A 23,804-nucleotide genomic window follows, 5' to 3' on the forward strand; every position below is an offset into this window, starting at 1 on the left:
ATGTGCGGAAGACGTGAGGGGTTAGTCACTGATGCGAGTGTTACGGTGAGAGTGTGATTTAATAGGGATGAGTGTGATTTGATAGTGGTCGCATGGGCGTCATGAGGTTTGAGTACTTCACGTGCTCGAGAAATCGTCACACAATGCGTCACACCGGTAAACCGGGGGAGGCAAAGGAGGGATAACAGATGCAAAATGTGCTGCATGCCGCTAAGCTGGAAGGGTGCGCCACTCAACGAGGGATGTCATGTGATCGAGGTTGTTGTCTCGTGTGCGGCAAAGTCCTGAACATTGATCGTCGTGTGGGAGACAAGGAATGCTTGTAACGACCTCATCCTCGCTCTGTAATTCCGAGTGAAAAGTATGATCTTGGGATATGCTCTAATACCCTCTATCACCCCCATGGAGGCTTTGGCAGGTTCTAGAGCCACCTGTAAGCACTGAGGTACCCCAGAATGGCTGAGCTAGTAGACTTATAACCCCTCTCTCCGATGGTACCGGTCTCAACTCGCTCCGACTTCGGGGTGAGGCTCGGTGAGCCAGCAAACTAGGTGGAAATCTCGATTTTTCGCGATATTCAGATTCCGGGACCAGTGGCCGAACCGCTAATTTGCAACTTCCAGCCGAACCGTGGTTCGTAAAGGTTGCGAAAATTATGTTGTACATGGGACGAGGCTCAACGATAAAAGACCGATCTGGCTCTCAGCTCCTTCTTGCAGTGCGCCTAGCTTCTCAGGACACAAAACCCGTATGTGGAATTGTTACGGATTTGGAAACCTTGTGCACACAAACAGCCAGAGTCCCAAAGTTAGTTATTTCAATAAGTATGTGTTCATAGTTAGAATCCTTCCTTTGTCTAATGGGAATTTCATGTGTGCGCTACGAGTTATTTTCCAGTTATTTTTTTTTACATCCTCTACAACAACGATTACTGCTACAACAACTACAACAGCGCGCCGTCCTGCACTCGACCCGGTTGCCATTACGCATGTGTTTTTGGCTGAGGACGTGGGCGGAGCCTTCGTCGCCTCTGGTCGAAACTCTGCTCCGAGGAGGAGCTTGGCAGAGAGCGTTTACTTCAGCCAATGAGCGGAGGGCGAGCACCACAGGCGTGCCCCAGCCAATCGGGAGACCGCCATGAGTCGCCTGACAACCCGCCGTCCAATCAGGAGGTGAGTGGCGGGGGAGAAGAAACCCCTCCCTCCTCAAGAGGAGTAGCGTGGTTGTCTGGACCAGCGTTCAGGAGAAGGTGATCGTGGAGATTGCGGCACGGTCTGTGGTTGTCTGGACCAGCGTTCGGCAGACAGTGATCGTGGTGATTGCGGCGCGGTCTGTGGTTGTCGACGAGCATTCTGCAGATGGTTGTGGCTGGAATAGTCTGAGACAGTGGTGATCGTGGTTGAGCGGTCTCGTTCGTGGGCCGTGGACTTCGGGTCGTGGGTTCGGGTCCCACCATGGTGGTTTCGGAGTCGGTGTGGCCACACGAAGCGGACAGGTACCCTGGCCCGGCTTGACCGAAAATAGACCCACGAAGGTCTATTTCGTGTGTGTGTGTGTGTGTGTGTGTGTGTGTGTGTGTGTGTGTGTGTGTGTGTGTGTGTGTGTGTGTGTGTGTGTGTGTGTGGCACCGTCCTGTAGGTAGAATTGTGTAAGTGCTTTTCTTTCCTTGTACATTGCCTGCCTTTTATTCGTGATAACTCTGCTCTGTGCTCCCCTCCCCGATTACTCCTTGTAAAATAAACCCCTGTTAAATGTACCAGCTCGTTTTCTGTGCTTTCCTTCAATGGCCTAACATGGTGCGTATTGAGAAATAGTTAGGCCGTTCATGCCGTAAATTGTTCATTTGGTCCGGCGCGGCTTTGTTAACTTCCGCTCGGTTACGCCGGATTCGAGTCGTGAGAGCGACTCGATTCGGACAAAGTCGGCCGAGGGTGTGGTTTCCCCGGTAGTTGGACGACGTGGGTATTTAGGTATCTTGAAATTAGGCAATTGACCCTACCCCACGCCGTCGAAATAATGGCGACCACGGTCCGCAAAGGGACCTGTGACCTTTGGAGTTATCCAAGGGTTACGACCTAAATTGCAGGTGTTTGATGGGAGACGACTCCACTGCTCCACCTAGTGGTCGTTGATCGCCACCGAACCTGGCCCACAACAGTATCACCCCTTCGATTTTATGGAAGGAGGAAGAAGAAGCCGATCCTTCAGATGAAGGGCTAATGCTAAAGGGTTATTTCGCAATCACTGCCATGACGTGCCTCAACAGTGACGATAAATCCAATCTTCACATCTTGCCGTTTGTACATTTCATTGTAATCTTTGTAATATTTTGTACTATTTGTATTTTGTACACTTACAAAAAAAAATTCCCTCTGATCTTTCTTGAGATCTTGGAGAAATCTGCTGAGATTCACATCCAATTTTCAGCGATTTTCTTTTGCAAGAGTCACGACGATGTCTTGATGTAATTATATGTTCTGATTAAATCATGTTTGTTCCACTTTAATTACTCTCGGCCATGTCCAACACATATAATATGCTCAGAACCCTGTGTTTGTAGATGTACATGGCCTCACATTTATCGGTGCCCTGGCAACTTTGTACTCTGCGTTACAAAGGATGTCCTAACAAAGATGTCCTAATTAATGTCAGGTCAGGCCAGATTAGATCTGTGACTTGCTGCAGGTATCATGTAAACCTGTACTAACCTGTTCCATGGTTGGGTTGTCGGCGACTAAACCGTCTCCCCCACCAGGTTTTTTTGGTGAGGAGGGTGTATGATATGGACACCCAGCAGGATTAAAAACAAAACCTGTCAAAGGGTGGAGGAGCTCCTTGTGAGCCAACGGCCTTCCATATCTATTGCCCAACTGTGTCTGTGGACGTCCTCCTGCAGTTGGGTTACTTCTTATTAGGAAGTTGGTAGCAGGATTTGCAATCCGGCCACCGTAAAACCCTTCATTCCGCAAAACACAAAAACGCAAAGAAATCTGAAAACCCACTCGGTGGGAGTACCTCCTGTGCAGCTTCCCTTCGCAGGGTAGGTCACCAGATGACGGGATTGGGGCCAAGCCTTTGGGACCCCCAATCTTTGATGATAGGAAGGAAACCACGGGGTAACATCCCTGGGTCAGATTGCGGGAGAGTGTGTCGGAGTGGTGCTGAAGTGTCGTCCACCAGACGGCGGTCTCCTTGGGTTAACCTGAGGCGAGCCCTTCGGGTGGGTGCCTGGAATGTCCTATCCCTAAGAGAGGATGATCACCTGTCTCTGTTATCATCTGAGCTCAAGCGTTTGGACATCGGTATTGCAGCACTCTCTGAGGTTGAGAGACCGGATTGCGGCGAAATCATGGTGGGTGGTTACACCTACTATTGGTCTGGTCGCTCTTATCATTACCATGCCCAAGGAGTTGCTGCAGCTGTGTCCAATAAGCTGACTCCAATGATAATTGAGGTAACACCGGTCAATGAGCGTATTATGAGACTAAGGATTCGTCACTCCTTAGGTGTCATTTCCCTGGTCTATGTTTATGCTCCGACTGAGGCGAGTGATCTCACCGTGAAGGACGCATTCTATGCCACGCTCGAGTCTGTGGTTGATCAGTGCCCCAGACAAGATACACTTCTAGTCTTGGGGGATTTCAATGCATCGACTGGAACTTATAGGGATGGTTATGAGACGTGTGTTGGTCCCCATGGGTCTGGAACTGTGAACCTGAATAGCACTAAGTTCCTTGACTTTGCAAGAAGTCATGGACTTAGGGTGGCTGGTTCATGGTTTCAGCACCCACAAGCTCATCGCTGGACCTGGTATTCCAATGCTGGCAGTGTGGCAAAGGAGATTGACCATGTCCTCGTTGATGGTCGCTGGAGGATGATCCAGAACTGCAGGGTCTACTGGAATGCTCAGTTCCTCAATACTGACCACTGGCTTGTTGCAACAACTCTGAAGTTGCACCTTAAATCCAGGAGAATGGTACCATCCCAGCATCGGCTGGATGTTGGCAAGCTCAAGGATGAGAGGGAAGCTGAGGAGTTTGCGAACAAGCTGAGTGGAGATTTGGGGGGTCTGGGTGCTTTGGGAGGTCCTGAAGAGTTGTGGAGCGCCTTCAAGACCACCGTCCTTGATGTTGCTGGTGGATGTCTTGGAACTCACCGTAGGGCAAAGAAGAATTTTGTCTCTCAAGGGACACTGGATACCATTGACCAGAGTCGCAGGGCCAGGCTGAATGGCAGAGCTGAGCTGTTCAGGGGGCTGAGCATAAAACTGTACGTGCGCTAAGGGAAGACAAGGAGGTCTATGTGCGAGGAATCTGTGAGGGGGTAGAGCCTCACCTGTGGTCAAGTCATTGTCGTCCTGCTTACAGGGGAATTCGCGCATTGCGTTCATCCAAGCCCATCCCGTAGTGTCCTGCAGTTAGAGCAGACGGTGGTAGGCTCTTGACAGAGGAGTCCGAAGTGAAGGACCGCTGGGCCGGTTACTTTGAGCGGTTGTACCAGGCTGATCCACCAGCTGTCGAGTTGGACGTCAGGGGTGTTACAATTCCTGTTGCTGACCCTCCAATCAACTGTGGTCCACCTTCACTTGTGGAAACATAGGCTGCGGTGAACCGGTTGAAATGAGGTAAAGCTCCAAGGATCTGTGGCATCCATGCTGAACTTCTCAAGGCTGGTGGAAATGCTGCACATGTCGTTGCATGTATTTCTGTGCTCTGCCTGGAACACAGGCATCATCCCAACTGACTGGAAGAGGGGCCTTGTTGTCCCTCTCTGGAAAGGGAAGGGTAATCGCCAAACTGCAACAACTACCAAGGGGTGACGCTTCTCTCAGTGCCGGGAAAGGTCTTTGCTGGGATAATTCTTGATAGGGTTCGCCACCATCTGCTTGAGCACCAGCGTCCAATGCAGTCAGGCTTTAAACCAAACAGGTCAACGATTGACCGTATCCTTGCTCTTCTGGTCCTCAACGTACGCAGACGAGAGTTTCGGCAGGGGCTGCTTGCAGCCTATGTTGATCTCTGTAAAGTATTCGATTCAGTGAATCGGGATGTCCTCTGGAGGATTCTTAGTCTTCGTAGGGTGCCACCAAAACTGACCGATCTGATGTCTGAATTCTGCTCTGGTACTGAGAGTGCTGTGAGATGTGGTGGTACCATCTCTGACTTATTTCCAGTTGTTATTGGACTTCGTCAGGGGTGTGTACTGGCCTCCACACTTTTTTGCACTTGTATGGACTGGATTCTGGGGAGGATGTCGAAGAGATCAAGCTGTGGTGCATCGTTTGGGAATGTCAAGATCTCTGACCTTGATTTCGCAGACGATGCAGTCATCTTTGCGGAGACTTTAGATATCCTTTTGGGGGCCCTCGAGGTGCTGAATGAGGAGTGGAGCCGCTGGGATTACAGGTTTCCTCGGTCAAAACTAAGATCCAGGCTTTCAATGACATATTGGATGCTGCTGTCCTGTCTGTGTCTGTTTGTGGCGAGGATGTTGAGGTCGTGGAGAGATTCACTTACCTTGGCAGTGATATTCATGTCTCTGCTGGCTGTGAGTCAGAGGTCAATAGATGTCTGGGTCGGACCTGGGGGGTCATGTATTCACTGGATAATAGGGTGTGGTGCTGCAGGTACCTGTGCGGGAGGACAAAAGTCCGAGTCTTCAGGTCCTTGGTGCTTCCAGTCTTGCTCTAGGGATGTGAGACTTCGACTCTGACCAACGATCTGAGACGGAGACTTAATTCCTTTGGTACCAGGTATCTTCGGAGAATCCTTGGCTATCGCTGGTTGGACTTTGTGTCCAACGAGCGGTTGTTGAGAGAGACTCAAATGAGAGTTTTTACCTGCATAGTCCGTGAGCGTCAGCTGTGGCTGTATGGACATGTGGCTCATTTTCCTGATGCTGATCCTGCTCACCAGATTCTCTCAGCGAGGGAGTCTCGTGAGTGGAGGAGACCAATGGGCCGACCACGTGCCTCGTAGTTGCAGCAGGTTGATCGGCATCTCAAGGAGATTGGGATGGGCCAGGCATCTGCCTGGGGGATGGCCAGACGGAGGCCCCTGGAGTATTGGCGGAAAGTGGACGCAGCGACGCGCATGTTCTGGCGCATGCTCCCATACCTGACCTAACCTAACAAATGTTTTGTGAACAACAATGTATGATACTCGAGCTGGCTGTTTCGCTGAGCGGTTAAAGACTTGTTTCTTAATGATTCCCATGGCTGCTCATTATCACCAACCCTTACTTGGCAAGTGTCACGAGTGTGTGAAACACCCCCACGACATCAGTTAAGGGCGGTCTTGCTCATGCACTGGACTGTAATGAACCGGTTTAAAAAAATTTTCCGGTAAGGTGTACATTATGCACTACGCTGTGCACAATTGGTTACAAAACATAATTTACGTTTTTTTCAGAGGTGAAACATTGAAGTGCAAATTGCAATGTCCATGGTACTTCAATGATACAGTGCTGTGCAATGGACATAAGTCAGCAAAACGTGCTAACTGGATGCTTAAACACAGTGAAATCCTACTATTCATTTGCAATTGGTCACCAGCTTGGACACCAACACTGTACATATTTTTATTTCTCTCTCTGGTATATGCTACCCCTTGTTGCCATAACGCTACCCTGCTCTTGGCATCAAAAAGCTACATACATCGAACAAACAGTTTCAAACGGAGCAGCTCGTCATCATGAGAGCATTTAAATTGCATCGGATGTGGCAATAAATGTGAATTGTTGCTCCCAGCTTGCCGGCTCGATGACGGAAGACGCCATTTGCATTTTTGCCATCTTCATCCCCAAACTTGGCGTGATCTCCATCATGTTGTAAATGTTGTACGTGATCACAGCTTAGTCCAACAAACGAGGAGAAAGGGATAATGCGGAGCCCTTAAGCCTGCGAGCTTGTTCTAATTCCATCGTGCTCTGTCTGAGATCGGCGATGCCTGTCCATGTCATCTTGTTAAATGACACGCTGGTACCCGTGATTCCCTCGAAAATAAAGGATAATGAAAGTCCCCTCGGCATAATGAGCGATGATACCCTTAAGTGTGTCAATTGGCGGATTTCTGTTGACTTGCCTCGAAAGTGGTAGTTTTATTGATTGAATAAAGTTTTCTTCTGGACCTCTCGTCATTGATATTGTTGTGGCTCTGTGAAACCGCATGCCTCCAAGGCAATGGCATATGACATACTGCGGTTTGAGAGACATAATGTTGTAACTGCATTTTTGGCGAAATTGAATAAAATGGCTCTCATGTCTAACAAAACACCATTTATCTTTCATTAGCGATTTGCAGGAAATGGGAAATTTTCAGTTACAACATTATGTCTCTCAACCCGCGATACAGTGATCCCAAGGCAGTTATTTCAATTGCATGTGTATTAGTTAGTCCCTTCCATATGTCTTGTGGGTAAAGGAGAAAGATGTGTTGTGTGGGACTCCTTCAGTTGGGCCTCTTATAACCTGTAAATCTTGCAGTTCTTCCATTCTTTTCTTTCACTCTTTGCCCCCCCCCCCCTTTCTCTCTCTCTCTCTCTCTCTCTCTCTCTCTCTCTCTCTCTCTCTCTCTCTCTCTCTCTCTCTCTCTCTCTCTCTCTCTCTCTCTCTCTCTCTCTCTCACGAAACATGTCAGCAAACACGCACGCCAATAAGAAGTTGCCAATTAGAAACTAAGCAGACGCGCTGCGAGTGCCACATCTCCCAGGCATTTGCGCACCGATTTCCCATTCCAAACTGCGCGCCAATTCTCAACCGCCATTTTACTCTGGACCTTCATTCCGCTCACCAAGCTGTACCACACTCACCACAACCACTTCATATGACTAATAAAAATCCTCGCAGCAACTCGCTTACAGACGTGACCTTTATTCATAATTTCATTACAAGGAACTTCAATCTCATCCTCACAACACCAGGTGGTTATCCTCTCTCACTACCAATGCCATGTGGCAAACCTCTCTCGCTACAAATGCAACAACATGTTTGCATTGCTCGAAAACCGCCACAACTGCCACTAGTCATCAAATCTCACCATAGCCTCGACGGACATGGAGAAGACGCAGGTGTGCTGGAGCTCTTGTAACTACCAACTGGTGACGCAGGGATTTTCCTGCAATCCCATGTTTGAATGGAGACGGCACACATTCAGAGCCAGAGAGCGCATCCAAAGATCATGGTCCCATGTTGAAGCTCAGAGCTCCGACGCATATAACAGGGTCAGTGAGCGACTGAGCCATTTTTCACGTCCGGGGCCTGGTGGGGCATGGCTGTGACCACGATGGTCCAATGGGGAAGCGTGATTTCACTAACAGCCCCATTTGATCCGATTTTTGGCTCCTCCCTTCGTTTGGGCTCATAAAAAGGGCAGAGCGGAGCAGATCGGAGAGGGGAGAGGTGGCAGATCGGAGAGGGGAGTGGCAAGCAGATCGCCAGAGCCAAAGTTGCAGATCGGCATGCGATCATCGGGAGGATGAGCAGTTGGAGAGCAGTTCGTCATTGGCAGATCATCGGGAGGATGAGCCGGAGCAGCACACACTATACATCAGAACTCGCCTCGGAGAAAAAGCATCGAAGCAGAGTGAGGGGCGCCGTGAGTCCACGTGATCAAGCGTGGGGTCACGCGTTGCTGCTACAAGGCAGGGCTGCTTCATTCCAATTCGATGCTCAATAGATTACAGACACTTACACATAGAGATCCTTACACAGATAGGATAGGGACTTTCTTCTTAAGCTTCTTCTTCAACCATCTTTCTCTTTCTCTCTCTCTCTCGTGTCTAATGTGGACGCACAAAAGAGCAATCAATGCGGGCAAGCCCAACTGTTCTTTTCAGGGCAGGAACTAAAAGAGCGAACCGAACTGACTTGCACTTCACATTTTTCCTCTCGCACTACGCCGCACACCCATGTTGCATTACACTCGCACCTCACACTCCCACACCCTTGACACACCCAGTATTCCTCCCACCTCTTTTTTCCAAAGTGTTCTGGGCTGCGCTGGTCTGCTGGCCACGCCAGGTATTGAGAGGCCGTTAATCCTCATCTGTTTCTTTCTCTCTGGGCTATCTCTAATTATCCTCGGGTGTGTGTGCGTGCGTGCGTGCGTGCGTGTGTGTGAAGGCACCTGTCGTAGCATAAATGAAGACAGCAAGAACTAACGGGATATCTCTGCTCTGTCTCCTTTTGTGGAATTGTTTGCCTTTTGCCACACCCCACAAATTCCTTGCTTTCCCTGCTGTACATTGCAAGAAATCCCATTTATTGTACCACATAACTTTCCTTGCATTCTGGTTTTAAATAAATGTGCTGTTAGAAATGTTCCCAGCTTGTTTTTGTCTTTTCCTCCATTGATCCAGCATGCCCCGCACCCTAGCTTCGCTGGGACATTATTCCCCAAGAATCTGTTTTGTAGGGTGGTACGTACTTGGCAGTTCCACTTGGCTGCATCTGATCTGGTAGGTAATCTGATTAACACAAGTACGTACCAAGGGCGCATTCCACAGTAAGGAGATCACGTGTCCTTTGGTAAATGGTTGTTAGATGGAGGACCCTAAGTAACGTGGTCAAATTATTGGCGATCGCAGTATTTTAGCGACTCTCCGTGACACGAAGTTATTCGTGTGCGACAGCCTGCGATTCCGGTGAGTCCGGAGAGGAACCCGAGACAGCCTCTCCCTCATGGTTCCCCCCGCGACACCGGGCTGTTGTAATTATATATATATATGTATATATATATATATATATAATTTTTTTTTAAAGAACATTTTGACACTGAAAAAAAGCATAACTTTATTTTATTTTATTTTTTGCAAAAAATAGAATTTTTAATTTTTTTCTCCACTATTTATTTCCCACTGTCTTGTCTGTAATTAAAATACAATTGCATGTGATGCATGTATTTCATATCATTAATGATATGAATGCAAGCTCGGATATTGGACTCTACATCTCATTTTGGTGCATCATGATACGACCACCATGGTGTTGTGCTAGGCATGATCTTGTCGGCGTTGTGGAGCCAGTACCCAGGAGTGAGAAATATTGTGATCCAGTGGCATTATTCCATGTCGCCAATGACTACTCATTCATCAGGTAACACTCAGCCAGGTTGCACTCTTCTGTATCTGAAATGCAATATCTGCACAATTCAAAAAGTAAAGTAATAAAACTGGAATTTTATTTGTCATTGCATCAAAAAAAAAAAGAGCGAAATATTTTGAAGCGCAGTGTGTGTATATGTACAGGGTGGCCACAATGCCTTGTCACCTCTTGTAAAAATTGTGACATTGCCTTTTATCAGATTAGCTGACAACACTGAAGGGTTCTTCAAGTTGTACCACATACATGTGCAGTACTCATTAACTTTATTACACATTTTACATCATATGACACAAGCCTTTCATGTCTAGTGGATCGTTTTGTGCTCCATCATTGTCATTACAGAGAATAATTTTGTGCCATGTTCTGTGGTGTATTTTATGGAGCACATGTGCGGTGATACGATAAAAAAGCAAGTCTCACTTTACATTTTTATGTTCACTCAATCTGAAAAAATGGAAAAAGTAAACGAATTAACACTGCACACAAAGGCAATGTCACAATTCCTACAAGAGTTAACAAGGCATTGTGGCCACCCTGAACACACACACACACACACACACACACACACACACACACACACACACACACACACACACACACACACACACACACACACACACACACACACACACACACACACACACACACACACACACACACACAACATTAGGAAAAATGAGAACAAAAATATCATGTGCATTTTTCCTGAGATTCTCATGAGAAATGTATAGGAGATTTGGACAGTGTTATGAGAAACATTATTCTATTAATTTGAAGCCATCCATCAATCCCATTTCTTCATGTTTAACCCAGGTACTTTACAAGCACCATCCTGCAGTTCCAGTTCCAGAAGGCTCTGTGTCAGGAAGCAGGGCACACGAAAGAGCTCTTCAAATGTTCGATCATGGACTCAAACCCAGCAGGCGATAAACTAAGGTTTGTAATTTGCCAAGTAGAGAACTGATGTCTAGTCCTATCTCCTGCACACATCCCATCACCAATATAATGTGTGTAAAAAGGGAATAGAGTGACTTCATTCTGATGGATCCATCATAATTGTGGAGCCTCCACAATGCTTAAAATAAAAATAAAAAACATGTCAGGCAACCGGTCCGCTGTTAGGGCCCTGTCACACCTTGACGGTTTAGCCAGCGTATGGCAATGTATCAAAATGTATGTAAAACGCTGGCGTACGCTGAAGTATTGATGTTTTTTTCCAGTTTTGGGTGTATTCATAACGAGTTGGACGTATGCATAACGTATTAGTAACACACAGAACGTTTCGATAACATATAGATAACTTACACCAACGAATGCTTAGCGCGTTGTCGGCATTCACAACCTATGCCCAATGATAGTCTAACTTATGCATAGAGCGGCAGCGTATCGCCGACTATCACGTGGCGTAGGCTATTAATAGGCTGCAGCTCGACGATTCAAATCATAACCGCACGAGACATCGAAGTGTCAAGCCGCTGTCACACCTTGACGTTTTAGCGAGCGTATGCCGATGTATGAAAAATTTGCTGAATACGCTGGCACACATTGAATACGTTATGGGTAAGTTTGGTATACGTTAAGAGCATGCTGGCATACGTCGTCGTACGCAGAGTATGTCAACAAATTTTCAGCACGTTGAAAATTTTTCGACGTATCCAGCGTATGACGCACACATTCCGCATACGCTGGCATACGTTGTAGGCACGTTACGCGATCGTTGACACACGTAACACACGTTGCTTGTAAGTTACTCATAAGTCGAAACACGTCGAGGTAATGTTTAGCATTGCTGAAACTTAATTTTTAACCTATGAGTAACGTGCTTTGAACCTATGTGTAACGTATCTGCAACGCACATTGATGTATGTAGACGTATTTGATTGACGTCTTCCGGACGACCACAGAATTTACTGAACGTGTTTCTAACTTGGTTACCGTATAATGGCGTATTGGCAGTGTTTAGGGGAATTGGTATATAAAAATGGGCTTCACAGGAGGAACCCGTCAGTGTTCCAGACTCCATGTTTTTTTTTGTTTTTTTTTTCTTCGGTATGATGGTGATGTTGACACTTCGATTTCTAGTGCGGTTATGATTTAAATCGTTGAGCGGCAGCCTATTAATTATATTATATTATAACCGCACTAGAAATGGAAGTGTCAACATCACCGTCATGCCGAAGAAAAAAAAGAAAAACAACAAAAAAAAACCATGGAGTCTGGAACACTGACGCTAAACATTACCTTGACGTGTTTCGACTTATGAGTAACTTACAAGTAACGTGTGTCGACGATCGCGTAACGTGCCTACAACACGTTACTCATAGGTTAGAAATAAGTTCCGGGTATGCTAAACATTACCTCGACGTGTTTCGACTTATGAGTAACTTACAAGTAACGTGTGTCGACGATCGCGTAACGTGCCTACAACACGTTACTCATAGGTTAGAAATAAGTTCCGGGTATGCTAAACATTACCTCGACGTGTTTCGACTTATGAGTAACTTACAAGTAACGTGTGTCGACGATCGCGTAACGTGCCTACAACACGTTACTCATAGGTTAGAAATAAGTTCCGGGTATGCTAAACATTACCTCGACGTGTTTCGACTTATGAGTAACTTACAAGTAACGTGTGTCGACGATCGCGTAACGTGCCTACAACACGTTACTCATAGGTTAGAAATAAGTTCCGGGTATGCTAAACATTATCTCGACGTGTTTCGACTTATGAGTAACTTACAAGTAACGTGTGTCAACGATCGCGTAACGTGCCTTCAACTTATGCCAGCGTATGCAGAACGTGTGAGTCATATGGTGGCATACGTCGAAAAATTTCAAGCATGGAAAATTTGTCTAACAGCTCTGCTTACTACGACGTATGCCAGCGTACTACGACGTGTGCCAGCATACTATGACGTATGCCAGCAGGCTCTTAACGTATACAAAACTTACCCATACGTATTCGACGTGTGCCAGCGTTTTGGACAAATTTTTCATATGTCGGCATACGCTGGCTAAATCGTCAAGGTGTGACAGGGCCTTTACATCGGCGCTTTAATTTGACAGTTTGTGAGAATCAAATTGTCAGTTTTTTGCAATGCATGTTGTGATCAAATCTCAGAAATATATATATACGAGTAGTAATGCCCGGCGTTGCTCGGGCTAGCAATAAAGCCCGGTGTTGCCCGGGCTTTCTTGCAAATTTCCTGAATAGCTGTTAGCGGTTAGGGTTTGCGGTTAGGGTTAGCTGTTAGGGTTACTGTTAGGGAAGCTAACCCTAACACTAACCCAAACCCTAACCCTAACGGCTTGGCGTAGCGGAGGTAAACAGCACCCGGGGCAAAGTGGAAATTTGCTTCCCCCGTAGGCCTTAAACTTGAGTGGATTTGAATGGAAAATCCCATAAGGGTTATCGGTTTATCGATTTTTTTTTTTCGAATATCGGAAGTGTTATGGAAAAAATTTATAGCCAATGACCTAAGTTGGACCAAAAGCCATAATCGTACCGAATTTGAATGGAATCCGTTGGAGTTTGTGAAAATGCATCAAAACGAATTTTGAGGGTCCTCTTAAGGAAGACAAAAATATCATTAGTATATGTGCCAAATCTTTGTGCCGAAATATTAATATATATATATATATATATATATATATATATATATATACATATATATATATATATACACATATATATATATATACACACACACACACACACACACACACACACACACACACACACACACACACACACACACACACACACACACACACTAGCGTGGATCGGCTCGCTAAGCTCGCCTCTCCACGCATCGTTGCAAAGATTGACATCATTGATTTGCTGTGTTGGCATGATTTACACCAATCATCATACAAACATTTCTTTTCTATAAATTTATTTGTAATATTGGAGATATTTATATTTATTTCAAATTTATTTGTGATATAAGAAGGTCCAAGTGGTCTAAATGGTCAAGAGTCTAATCTTTCGGAAGGGTGTAAGGGGTCTTCGGGGTCTTTGGGATATTTTGGGTCTTTGGGGTCATCAGAGTCTTTTTGGGACTTTGGGGGTCATCAGGGTCTTTGGGGATTTTTGGGTCTTCAGGGTCTTTTTGGGTATTTGGTGACTTTTTGGTCTTCGTGGTCTTTTGGGTCTTCAGAGTCTTTTTCGGTCTTGGGGGTTTTTTTTGGGTCTTCATGGTCTTTTTGGGTGTTTGGTGCCTTTTGGGTCTTCAGGGTCTTTTGGATATTTGGTGACTTTTGGGTCTTTGGGGTCTTCAGGTGCCCTTTGGGACTTTGGGGTCTTCAGGGTCTTTTGGGACTTTTGAGTCTTTGGGGTCTTTTTTTGGTCTTTTGGGTTTTCAGGGTCTTCTGGGTCTTTTGGGACTTTGGGATCTTCAGGGTATTTTTGGGTATATGGGATATTTTGGGTCTTTGGGGTCTTCAGGGACTTTTGAGTCTTTCGGGTCTTTTGGGTTTTCATGGTCTAAAGGGTCTTTGTTGTCATCAGGGTCTTTTTGGGCCTTTGGGAGTCATCAGGGTCTGTGGGGTCTTTGGGGATTTTTGGGTCTTCAGGGTCTTTGGGGACTTTTGGGTCTTCAGTCTTTTCGGGTGTTTGGTGCCTTTTGGGTCTTTTGGATCTTTTTGGGTCTTTGACTTTTGGGTCTTTGGGGCCTTCAGGGTCTTTGTTGCCGTTTGGTTCTTCAGGGTCTTTTGAGTCTTTGGGGTCTTTTTTGTTTTTTTTGGGTCTTCAGGGTCTAAAGGGTCTTTGGGGTGTTCTGGGTCTTTTGGGACTTTGGGGTCTTGGGGGTATTTTTGGGTATATGGGATATTTTGGGTCTTTGGGGTCTTTGGGATATTTTGGTCTCAGGGTCTTTTGGGGCCATTGGGAGTCATCAGGGTCTTTGTGGATTTTTGGGTCTTCATTGTCTTTTTGGGTATTTGGTGACTTTTCGGTCTTCATGGTCTTTTGGGTCTTCAGGGTCTTTTTCGGTCTTCGGGGACTTTTGCGTCTTCATGGTCTTTTCGGTCTTCAGGGTCTTTTTGGGTGTTTGGTGCCTTTTGGGTCTTCCTCTTATGTGGCGACTCTCTCTTCCTCTTATGTGGCGACTTCAATTGTCATCACGCCAGTTGGCTAGGTGTGGGTACCTCTCTCACCTGCCATGGCACCTCAGCAAAAGCTTTCTGTGACTCATTGGGACTGACTCAATCGGTCAACTTCCCGACCCGGATCTCAACCAATGGTACTCCATCTCTTCTGGATCTGATTTTGACAAATTTCCCTGACAATATCTGCTGCTCTTCCTTCGCTCCAATTGGTTCTTCTGACCACGTCCTTGTTAAAGTGGACATCTCTCTGGCTGTTATCAGAGAACCACCTCACCGCCGTCGAGTCTGGCATTTCACTCAAGCCGACTGGCAGGGTCTCCGAGCAGCCATCAAACTTACAGACTGGTCTCCTATCACCACTTTCTCAAACATCAACTCATCCTGGGAATTCTTTCAAAGAAACTTGCTCTCCCTCATGCACAGATTTATCCCCTCTCGTGTTCAGTTGTCTTACCCTTCCTCCCGCCCTTGGTTTACTGAAGCTTGTGGCGAGGCAGTTGTCCTGAAACAACTTGCCTTTGCCTCATGGAAAGCAAACCCAACTGAGGGCAATCTCAGTTCTTTCCACATAGCTCGGAACAAGTGTGTAGCTACCCTCAGGAGAGCCAGAAAACAACATCTTTCTCATCTCAAGTCTGAACTCTCAAACCTCTCTCCCTCCTCAAAATCCTGGTGGCGTTTAATCAAATCTGTTTCTGGTGTATGTTCCCCTCCATCCCCTCCCTTACCTCAAATGGCCGCACTGCTGATTCCACACGTGATAAAGCTGAATGTCTAAACTCGGTGTTTGCAGCTAAATCTTGTGTCCCAAACCCATCACTATCTCTACCCACTTTACCCAGTCGCACCCAACTGTCCCTGGACTCTGTATCCTTTTCTCCTGACAAGGTGGAGAGCTTGCTTTCAAACCTCGAGTCAGATTCTGCAACCGGTCCAGACGGCATCAGCCCACGTGTCCTCAAAGCCTGCTCTTCTGCTCTTGCTCACCCTCTCTCTGTTCTATTCACCCTCTCATTTGCCCAAGGTCATCTGCCATCTGCTTGGAAATCTGCTAACATCACTGCCCTGCATAAAAAAGGTGCAAAAACAGATCCCTGTAACTATAGACCAATCAGCCTTCTCCCAATCATCAGCAAGGTTATGGAATCCATCATCGCTTCAGACATGAAATCCTTCCTCTTCTCCAATGGCTTGATTTCCAATCATCAATTTGGTTTCAGACCAGGTCACTCTACCCTAGATATGCTGCTACTGCTCTCCCATTCAAGGTCTTCAAGGTCTTTTGGATCTTTTGGGTATTTGGTGACTTTTGGGTCTTTGGGATCTACAGGGTCTTTTGGGGTCTTTGGTGCCTTTTGGGTCTTCAGGATCTTTTGGGTCTTTGGGATCTTCAGGGTCTTTTGGGTTTTCAGGGTCTAAAGGGTCTCTGGGGTCTTCAGGGTCCTTCGGGACATCTGGGTCCTTGGTGTCTTTTGGGTCCTTTGGGATCTTAAGGTCTTGGGGCATTAACTTTCAAACAGGACGTAATATATAGACATGTCGTCTTCTCGGCTTCCCAGACTAACTTACGGCTTCACCGCCTTACCGTGCTTTTCGTTTTTATACATGCTTATAGTTTATTAAAAACACACCACCACGTAACCGCCATATTATTAAGAACACATCACTACCATATAACCACCATGTTATTAAAAACACCTCATTACCACGTAACCGCCATGTTATTAAAAACACCTCACTACCACGTAACCGCCATGTTATTAAAAACACCTCACCACCACGTAACCTCCATGTTATTAAAAACACCTCACCTCCACGTAACCGCCATGTTATTAAAAAGACTTCACCACCACGTAACCACCATGTTATTAAAAACACCTCACCTCCACGTAAACGCCCTGTTATTAAAAATACTTCACCACCACGTAACCGCCATGTTATTAAAAACACCTCACCTCCACGTAAACGCCCTGTTATTAAAAACACCTCACTTCCACGTAACCGCCATGTTATTAAAAACACCTCACCTCCACGCAACCGCCATGTTATTAAAAACACCTCACCTCCACGTAACCGCCATGTTATTTAAAACACCTCACCTCCACGTAATCACCATGTTATTAAAAACACCTCACCTCCACGTAACCGCCATGTTATTAAAAACACCTCCCCTCCACGTAACCGCCATGTTATTAAAAACACCTCCCGTCCATGTAACCGCGATGTAATTTAAAACACCTCACCTCCACGTAACCGCCATGTTATTAAAAACACCTCCCCTCCACGTAACCGCCATGTTATTAAAAACACCTCCCGTCCATGTAACCGCGATGTTATTAAAAACACCTCACCTCCACGTAACCGCCATGTTATTAAAAACACCTCACCTCCACGTAACCGCAATGTTATTAAAAACACCTCACCACCACGTAACCACCATGTTATTTAAAACACCTCACTTCCACATAACCGCCATGTTATTAAAAACACCTCACCACCACGTAACCGCCATGTTATTAAAAACACCTCAACACCATGTAACCGCCATGTTATTAAAAACACCTCACCTCCACGTAACCGCCATGTTATTAAAAACACCTCCCCTCCACGTAACCGCCATGTTATTAAAAACACCTCCCCTCCATGTAACCGCGATGTTATTAAAAACACCTCCCCTCCACGTAACCGCCATGTTATTAAAAACACCTCACCTCCACATAACCACCATCTATCTATACTTCCAGAAATGTGTGTGTGTGTGTGTCTGTCTGTCTGTGACCGCTGTTTCTCGGCAACCACTGTTCCGATCTAATTGAAACTTACCAGGCATATTGCTGGGGCCCTGAGGATGTGCCTTTTCAAGGTTTGATATTAATCGGACAAGTGCTTCCCAAGTTATGGCCATTTATTTACCAAACCAATGACAAGACACGTTGTTGCATGGGCGTGGCCGATGGGGAAGGGAAGCTCAGCCGCGTTCCCCATTACGGGTTACAACGTACGGGCTTCCGGAGAGTGATGACTTCCTGTATTCTAATAATTTCTCGATTTCTTATGCGCATTTATAGATAAACACAATGCCCCAAGTTATGATCGTTTTCATATTAGACGGTGCATAAATTTCGGTAACATCAGAGTGCTGGTATGCTCCGAACCAGGAAGTAAATTTTTTCCTCTCTCTTCTCTTTTTGTTTTTCCTTGTGATGACATTGCAAAAAGGCAAAATACGTTGGCGCTAATTGAATATTTGGGCATTAAAACTAAATTGCGAATAATCGTAACTGCGAATAATATGCGAACTTCCGGTCCACGCACGTACAGGCACGTGAGAGCGAAGAAACGGCCTGTGTGGTTGCTGTTTGTTGCTCGCGGTTTGAATATTTATTTATTTTTACAGGCACGTACTAGTGTTATTAAAAACACCTCACCACCACGTAACCGCCATGTTATTAAAAACATCTCACCTCCACGTAACCGCTATGTTATTGAAAACACCTCACCTCCACGTAACTGCCATGTTATTAAAAACACCTCACCTCCACGTAACCCCCATGTTATTAAAAACACCTCACCTCCACGTAACCACCATGTTATTTAAAACACCTCTCCTCCACGTAACCGCCATGTTATTAAAAACACCTCACCACCACGTAACCGCCATGTTATTAAAAACACCTCACCACCACGTAACCGCCATGTTATTAAAAACACCTCACCACCACGTAAGCGCCATGTTATTCAAAACAACTGCCACTCTGCAATATTAAACACCTCACTTTACGTTGCTCAAGAGACCGGCTTGTTTTAACTGAGCAGAAGTATGTGAGTTGCTATATTGTCATGATTTACACCAAGCATATTTCAAACATTTATTTTGAAAATTTATTTGTAATATTCATGATATTACATTCTTATAAACAATTTAAGTTGAGGATTTAAGTTTGAAAATTTAAGGTCAAATCAAATTTGATCTTAAATTTGACCTGAGGTCAAATCCCGCTCAGCTGTTGAATTAATACCAGGTGGGTTTGACTCAGCCTATCATCCTTCCGAGGTTGGCAAATTGAGTACTAGCTTGCTGGGATGTCCCGGCTTGTGCCCCGGTTTGGAATAGGTACACCATAACCCCGCGTATTGTGAGAGGCTACTAAAGGGTTGGCGTCAGGAAGGGCATCCGGCCATAAAAACATTGCCTCAAAAAGGGAACCATGATAGAAGATTGTCATGGGACCCGCAAGGCTAACTCCTGTTCTCGCAAGGAAAAATGACCTGTGCGTGCGTGCATGTGCATAGTACTTGTGAATGTCTGCAGCTGTAGCAGATCCCAGGAAGCATTTGAAACAACAAAAGGCTTACCTTATGTGGCTCTTCTTGGTTGCTTTATGTAGATTTCTTCAGCTGGAAGAGCATGAGGGTTAATTTAAATACACAGTACAGTGTATATTAGGAGAGGAGAGAACCCATACACTGATGAATTTCAGGCTGTTGGCCTATCCTCAGTGTAAAACAGAGCTCCCCTCCCTGAGTTGAGCCACCCAGTCCCCTACCTGAGGCTTGTGAAATTGATACCTCCTTACTGTTGTGGTGATTCAAAACAAATTGTCAGTCACAGCCAAATGGCCACTTTGATTCAGACCAATAGCTGGTGTCTACCACACTACCAAACTGTTTGTAATTACAAGAGTGAGAAGTCCAAACTGCAACTGTGAAAGTTACAATTTTCCTTTTGACAGTGGATGGGTTCACTCCTCTCTTGGGTTGTGCTGGCAAATTCCACAACTTCCAGACCCTGAAAAGTTCCAAAACTTGATTGCTGATGCTTCTTGCCAAAGTACAAAATGCACAGGTATCTTGGTTGCTGTAGATTTTCGATTGTTGTTCTATTGGGAAAACAGCAAAGCCATCGAGCATCGTCGAATATCTATCTCTTTTCCAACCATATTCCAAGGTATGTTTCTGTTGTCACGGGATGTTGAAGTAATCCATTTAATTATTGTTTTTGCCCTACCTATCCCATATATACAGCAGTGACTGCTGAGGTAACCACTGTTTTTGAGAGAGTGCTGAGATAACCATCCATTGTGGTCTTTTTTCATCGGATTCCCTGATAACTACGCTTCTCTTTCTTATTTTTTTTAACAGAAAAATGCTGAGTCTTGGCAGCTCCAAGCCTTGGACGCAGGTATTGGAGCACATGACTTACAATACCAAAATGGATGCTCAACCTCTCCTGGAATACTTTAATCCTCTGATGAAGTGGCTGCAAGAGGACAATAAAAAGAATGGACAATCGACAGGATGGGACACGAGCTGGACTCCCAGTATGTATGAACATTTGGACAGTGGAACAGCTGAGTAATGTGTTCAGAGAAAGAAAGTGAGATGAGTTAGAGTGCAGTGTATTGAGGGCGACAGTGCCCATGCTTATAGAAAGAGTGGAAATGAGACATGGACAATGAAGAACTGATGTGGGGAGACATAGACATTGAGAGAAGTGGCTTTGATGAAGTAAGAGGGGTGTTCAAAATGGTTTTGGATTATTGATATTTAAGAATTAACATATTTGGTACTGACTACTATACTACTTTGATAACCCAATGATTCCCACTTTCTTGTGGGGTCGGTTGGGGAACGCGTTTGCCCGAAGTTTTTCACGAACCTGCTGGCCTGGCCAGACATTCGACTGAAGGTGATTTTGGCAGGAATTGGTGTTTTGTTCAGGGTGTCAGCAATAACTCACTCAATCTTCGCGAAGTACCTTCTACCTTGACATCTTTGGAATCTGTCGCTGTTAGCTAAGTCACCTGTCATCGTTTTGTGGATTTCCTCCTGCTTTGGGCCACAGGGTTTTCATTCTTGACGTCACTGCTTTCCCTCTCCTCGTGGGATGTTTAACGTCCACCAACAGACAAGACACGGGACACCCACCTTTGCTTCAATCCCCAGGAACAATACCTTTTCTGTGAAGCACCAATCTGACAGTTTATATGGTCAGGTCATGAATCAAACCGAGACGAGATAGCTCAAAGGTAAGTGACATACCTATGTACAATCTTGTCATTATCCCTGTGGCTTCAAGACCACAACACATTTGTAAAGGTAGAAATCGTCCTTTAAGGGTTTAAACCAAAACAAAGTAAACTATTAACAGAGTTTGTTCTCAGATGTCAGAGAAGCCATTGTTTTGTTGCTATTGCATTCCATGGATTCCGTTTCCCCAACTTGTGCTTCTTATAAACCCTTGAAGAATCATATATGGTAACTGTCAGTTAAACATCGTAAATTAAGAAGTATCCAAACCATCTCATCACAAATCTAATCACTGCCTCCAAGGAATCTCCTTGCCAATGATTGAGTAAAAACGAAAGTGATTACAGGAAACGATCAATGGATGTTGTGAAATCGATGCTGACGTGGGTCCCAAAATGGCATCATTTCCATGATCACATCCTGTACCTGGTCTATTCCTGTGCCTCCAGAAGTGACACACAATTGATCAAAGACAAATGCTTTGCGACAAGCCCAAGCCAGCAAAGAGAAACAGGCGCTTTCTTCAGTCATAGACTCAACATCTAGGTACGCGTCCCCTCACCTAGCCTCGTGAGTTTGTGAAAGAGCGGCGAGTCCACATGCTGATCAGATTCTAATTCAATTGGATAGTGCTACTCCTCTGCTATCTGATTGGAGGCCTCTAAATACTAAATAAAACTCGAAACAAAACAAAAGTAGAGCGTACGTAGAACACCTTACCCCGTGCAGTGTGAAGAAAAAGCACACGGGAAGGGTCTTTTTAAACTCTTGCTTTGCTTGGTTTGCATTTCCGAAGACAATTTGTATTTCCTATTAGCCGCCATTTTGTCTGAATCTTGATATTCCCCAACGCTGAGAGAGAGAGAGAGAGAGAGCCACAGGCAAATTTGATTGTTCGAGATGGCGTAAAATGACATAATATTTGTCTAAGTATTGCTGAACTGGAGTTTTTTTTTTTGTAAGTAGCAAGAAGGTGATTTGTGTTCAACATCGTGCAAACATATAAATCAGTTGAAATAAAATAAAGGCTTTAAAGGCTGCAGAAAAATAACTTATTTTGGAAGTTTACCGCCATTGATGCACCATCTTTTACACCAACTTATTTAACAATTTGAATTAGTTATTTGTGCCTGTTGTTTTGGTCCTTTATGATGTTCCTATAGAAACAATAAGTTAATTTCTTGCTTGGAATGATTTTCAATTTTATTTGACGACCAGACAGGCAGCATGCTCGGAATGAGATTCCATACAATTTGCCAAATTCAGAGCCAACTGCTAAACGACAGATTTGTTTCCCGATTCGTGTTCAAAATATAACATCAGTTGAAATTAAGTTGTTTCTCGATCATCAATTGACGTCTGCAGACAGAGAGATAAAGTGAACCAATTGCTTCACCCACTTTTTGTTTTGCACGTGGGGTAACAACTTGCGCACGCGTGCACACGCACACACACACACGCACACGCACACACACACCGTGTTTGACAAATTGGAAACGCATTCAAACACAAGTTACATCCATAGATCAAAGCAAAACCAGATGAAAGAGCAAGCCCTGCCGAATTGTCTCCCAAGATAGTATGTACCAAGCAGGAAGCGGTGGTTTCATTGTTTACCATTGATGTGAAAGGAATGACCTTCTCTTTAACCACCCATTGCATTGCAGCAAGGGACTTTTGTGACTCCAGAGTCCTGACTCGATCTGTGAAGTTTCTGATCTGGATTTCGGCCAATGGCAAATTCTTCTGGACCTGGTAATGAACAATTTTCCTGCTTGCATCTCCTGTTCCTCCACTGCTCCAATTGGTTCATCTGATCACATGCTTGTGAGATTAAACACCTCTTCGGCGATTGACAGAGAGATGTTTGAGCACCAGAGAATCTGGCATTTCACTCAAGCTAACTGGCAAGGACTGTAAGCTGGTATCTCACTTCAGGACTGGTTTTCTATCTCCACTTCCCTTGATATTGTCACAGGGGTGACCGGCACAGGTTAACCTCCTGACCCAGTTTGTGGTGTCGGGCGATTAACACCACCAGCCCCTGTACGGCCGAGCAGTTCCTTATTAATAGGAGGTAGAGACGTTGATCCTCGGAGATTATAACACGTGCTCAAAGGGCATGGGGCGCAATGGCGCTGAGGCGGAGGAGCACAGGGAATGAAACAGATGCACAGGGGGTTTATCCTCGAACCCCACTAATACACGGATACAGTTTCTTCAAAATGAACATATTGTGACGTCCACGGGACTTGAACAGTCCCGCCAACGTAGAATGAGCCGAAACAATGGAGGCGGTTTATTTATTTATAACCCAAACATGGCGGTTCTAATCGCTCTACCGCAAACGGGACGAGGAAGGTGGCACGAGTCGCTTTTCACTGAGTTGATGATGTTTATTTGTTTTTATTATTAACCAGAAATAACAAGACTCGGCAAGAAGAGGGATCCGGGGCGATTCGACGGGATGGTGTGGGATCGGGCGTGGGGAAAACACAGACAATTCCAATGAATATACAATTCTCAAACCCTCTAAGGCGCCAAGTACACACACACACACACA

At 45.4% G+C, this 23,804-nt stretch overlaps 1 protein-coding gene across 2 annotated transcripts in view; it reads left to right on the top strand.

The window, feature by feature from the left end:
- The window catches only part of ACE2 (angiotensin converting enzyme 2), a 141,424-nt gene that overhangs the window by 66,460 nt on the left and 51,160 nt on the right, over positions 1-23,804 (top strand). For both annotated transcript variants that reach the window (XM_085896870.1, XM_085896869.1), the window contains 3 exons: positions 9,995-10,093; positions 10,916-11,038; positions 20,354-20,532. In XM_085896870.1, the coding sequence (XP_085752996.1) occupies positions 9,995-10,093; positions 10,916-11,038; positions 20,354-20,532 (401 nt within the window). The remainder of the gene's footprint in view (positions 1-9,994; positions 10,094-10,915; positions 11,039-20,353; positions 20,533-23,804) is intronic.

This window comes from Eptatretus burgeri, chromosome 10 (assembly GCF_056783735.1).
Source record: "Eptatretus burgeri isolate ZD-2024b chromosome 10, Ebu_testis_v1, whole genome shotgun sequence".
Taxonomy (NCBI): domain Eukaryota; kingdom Metazoa; phylum Chordata; class Myxini; order Myxiniformes; family Myxinidae; genus Eptatretus; species Eptatretus burgeri.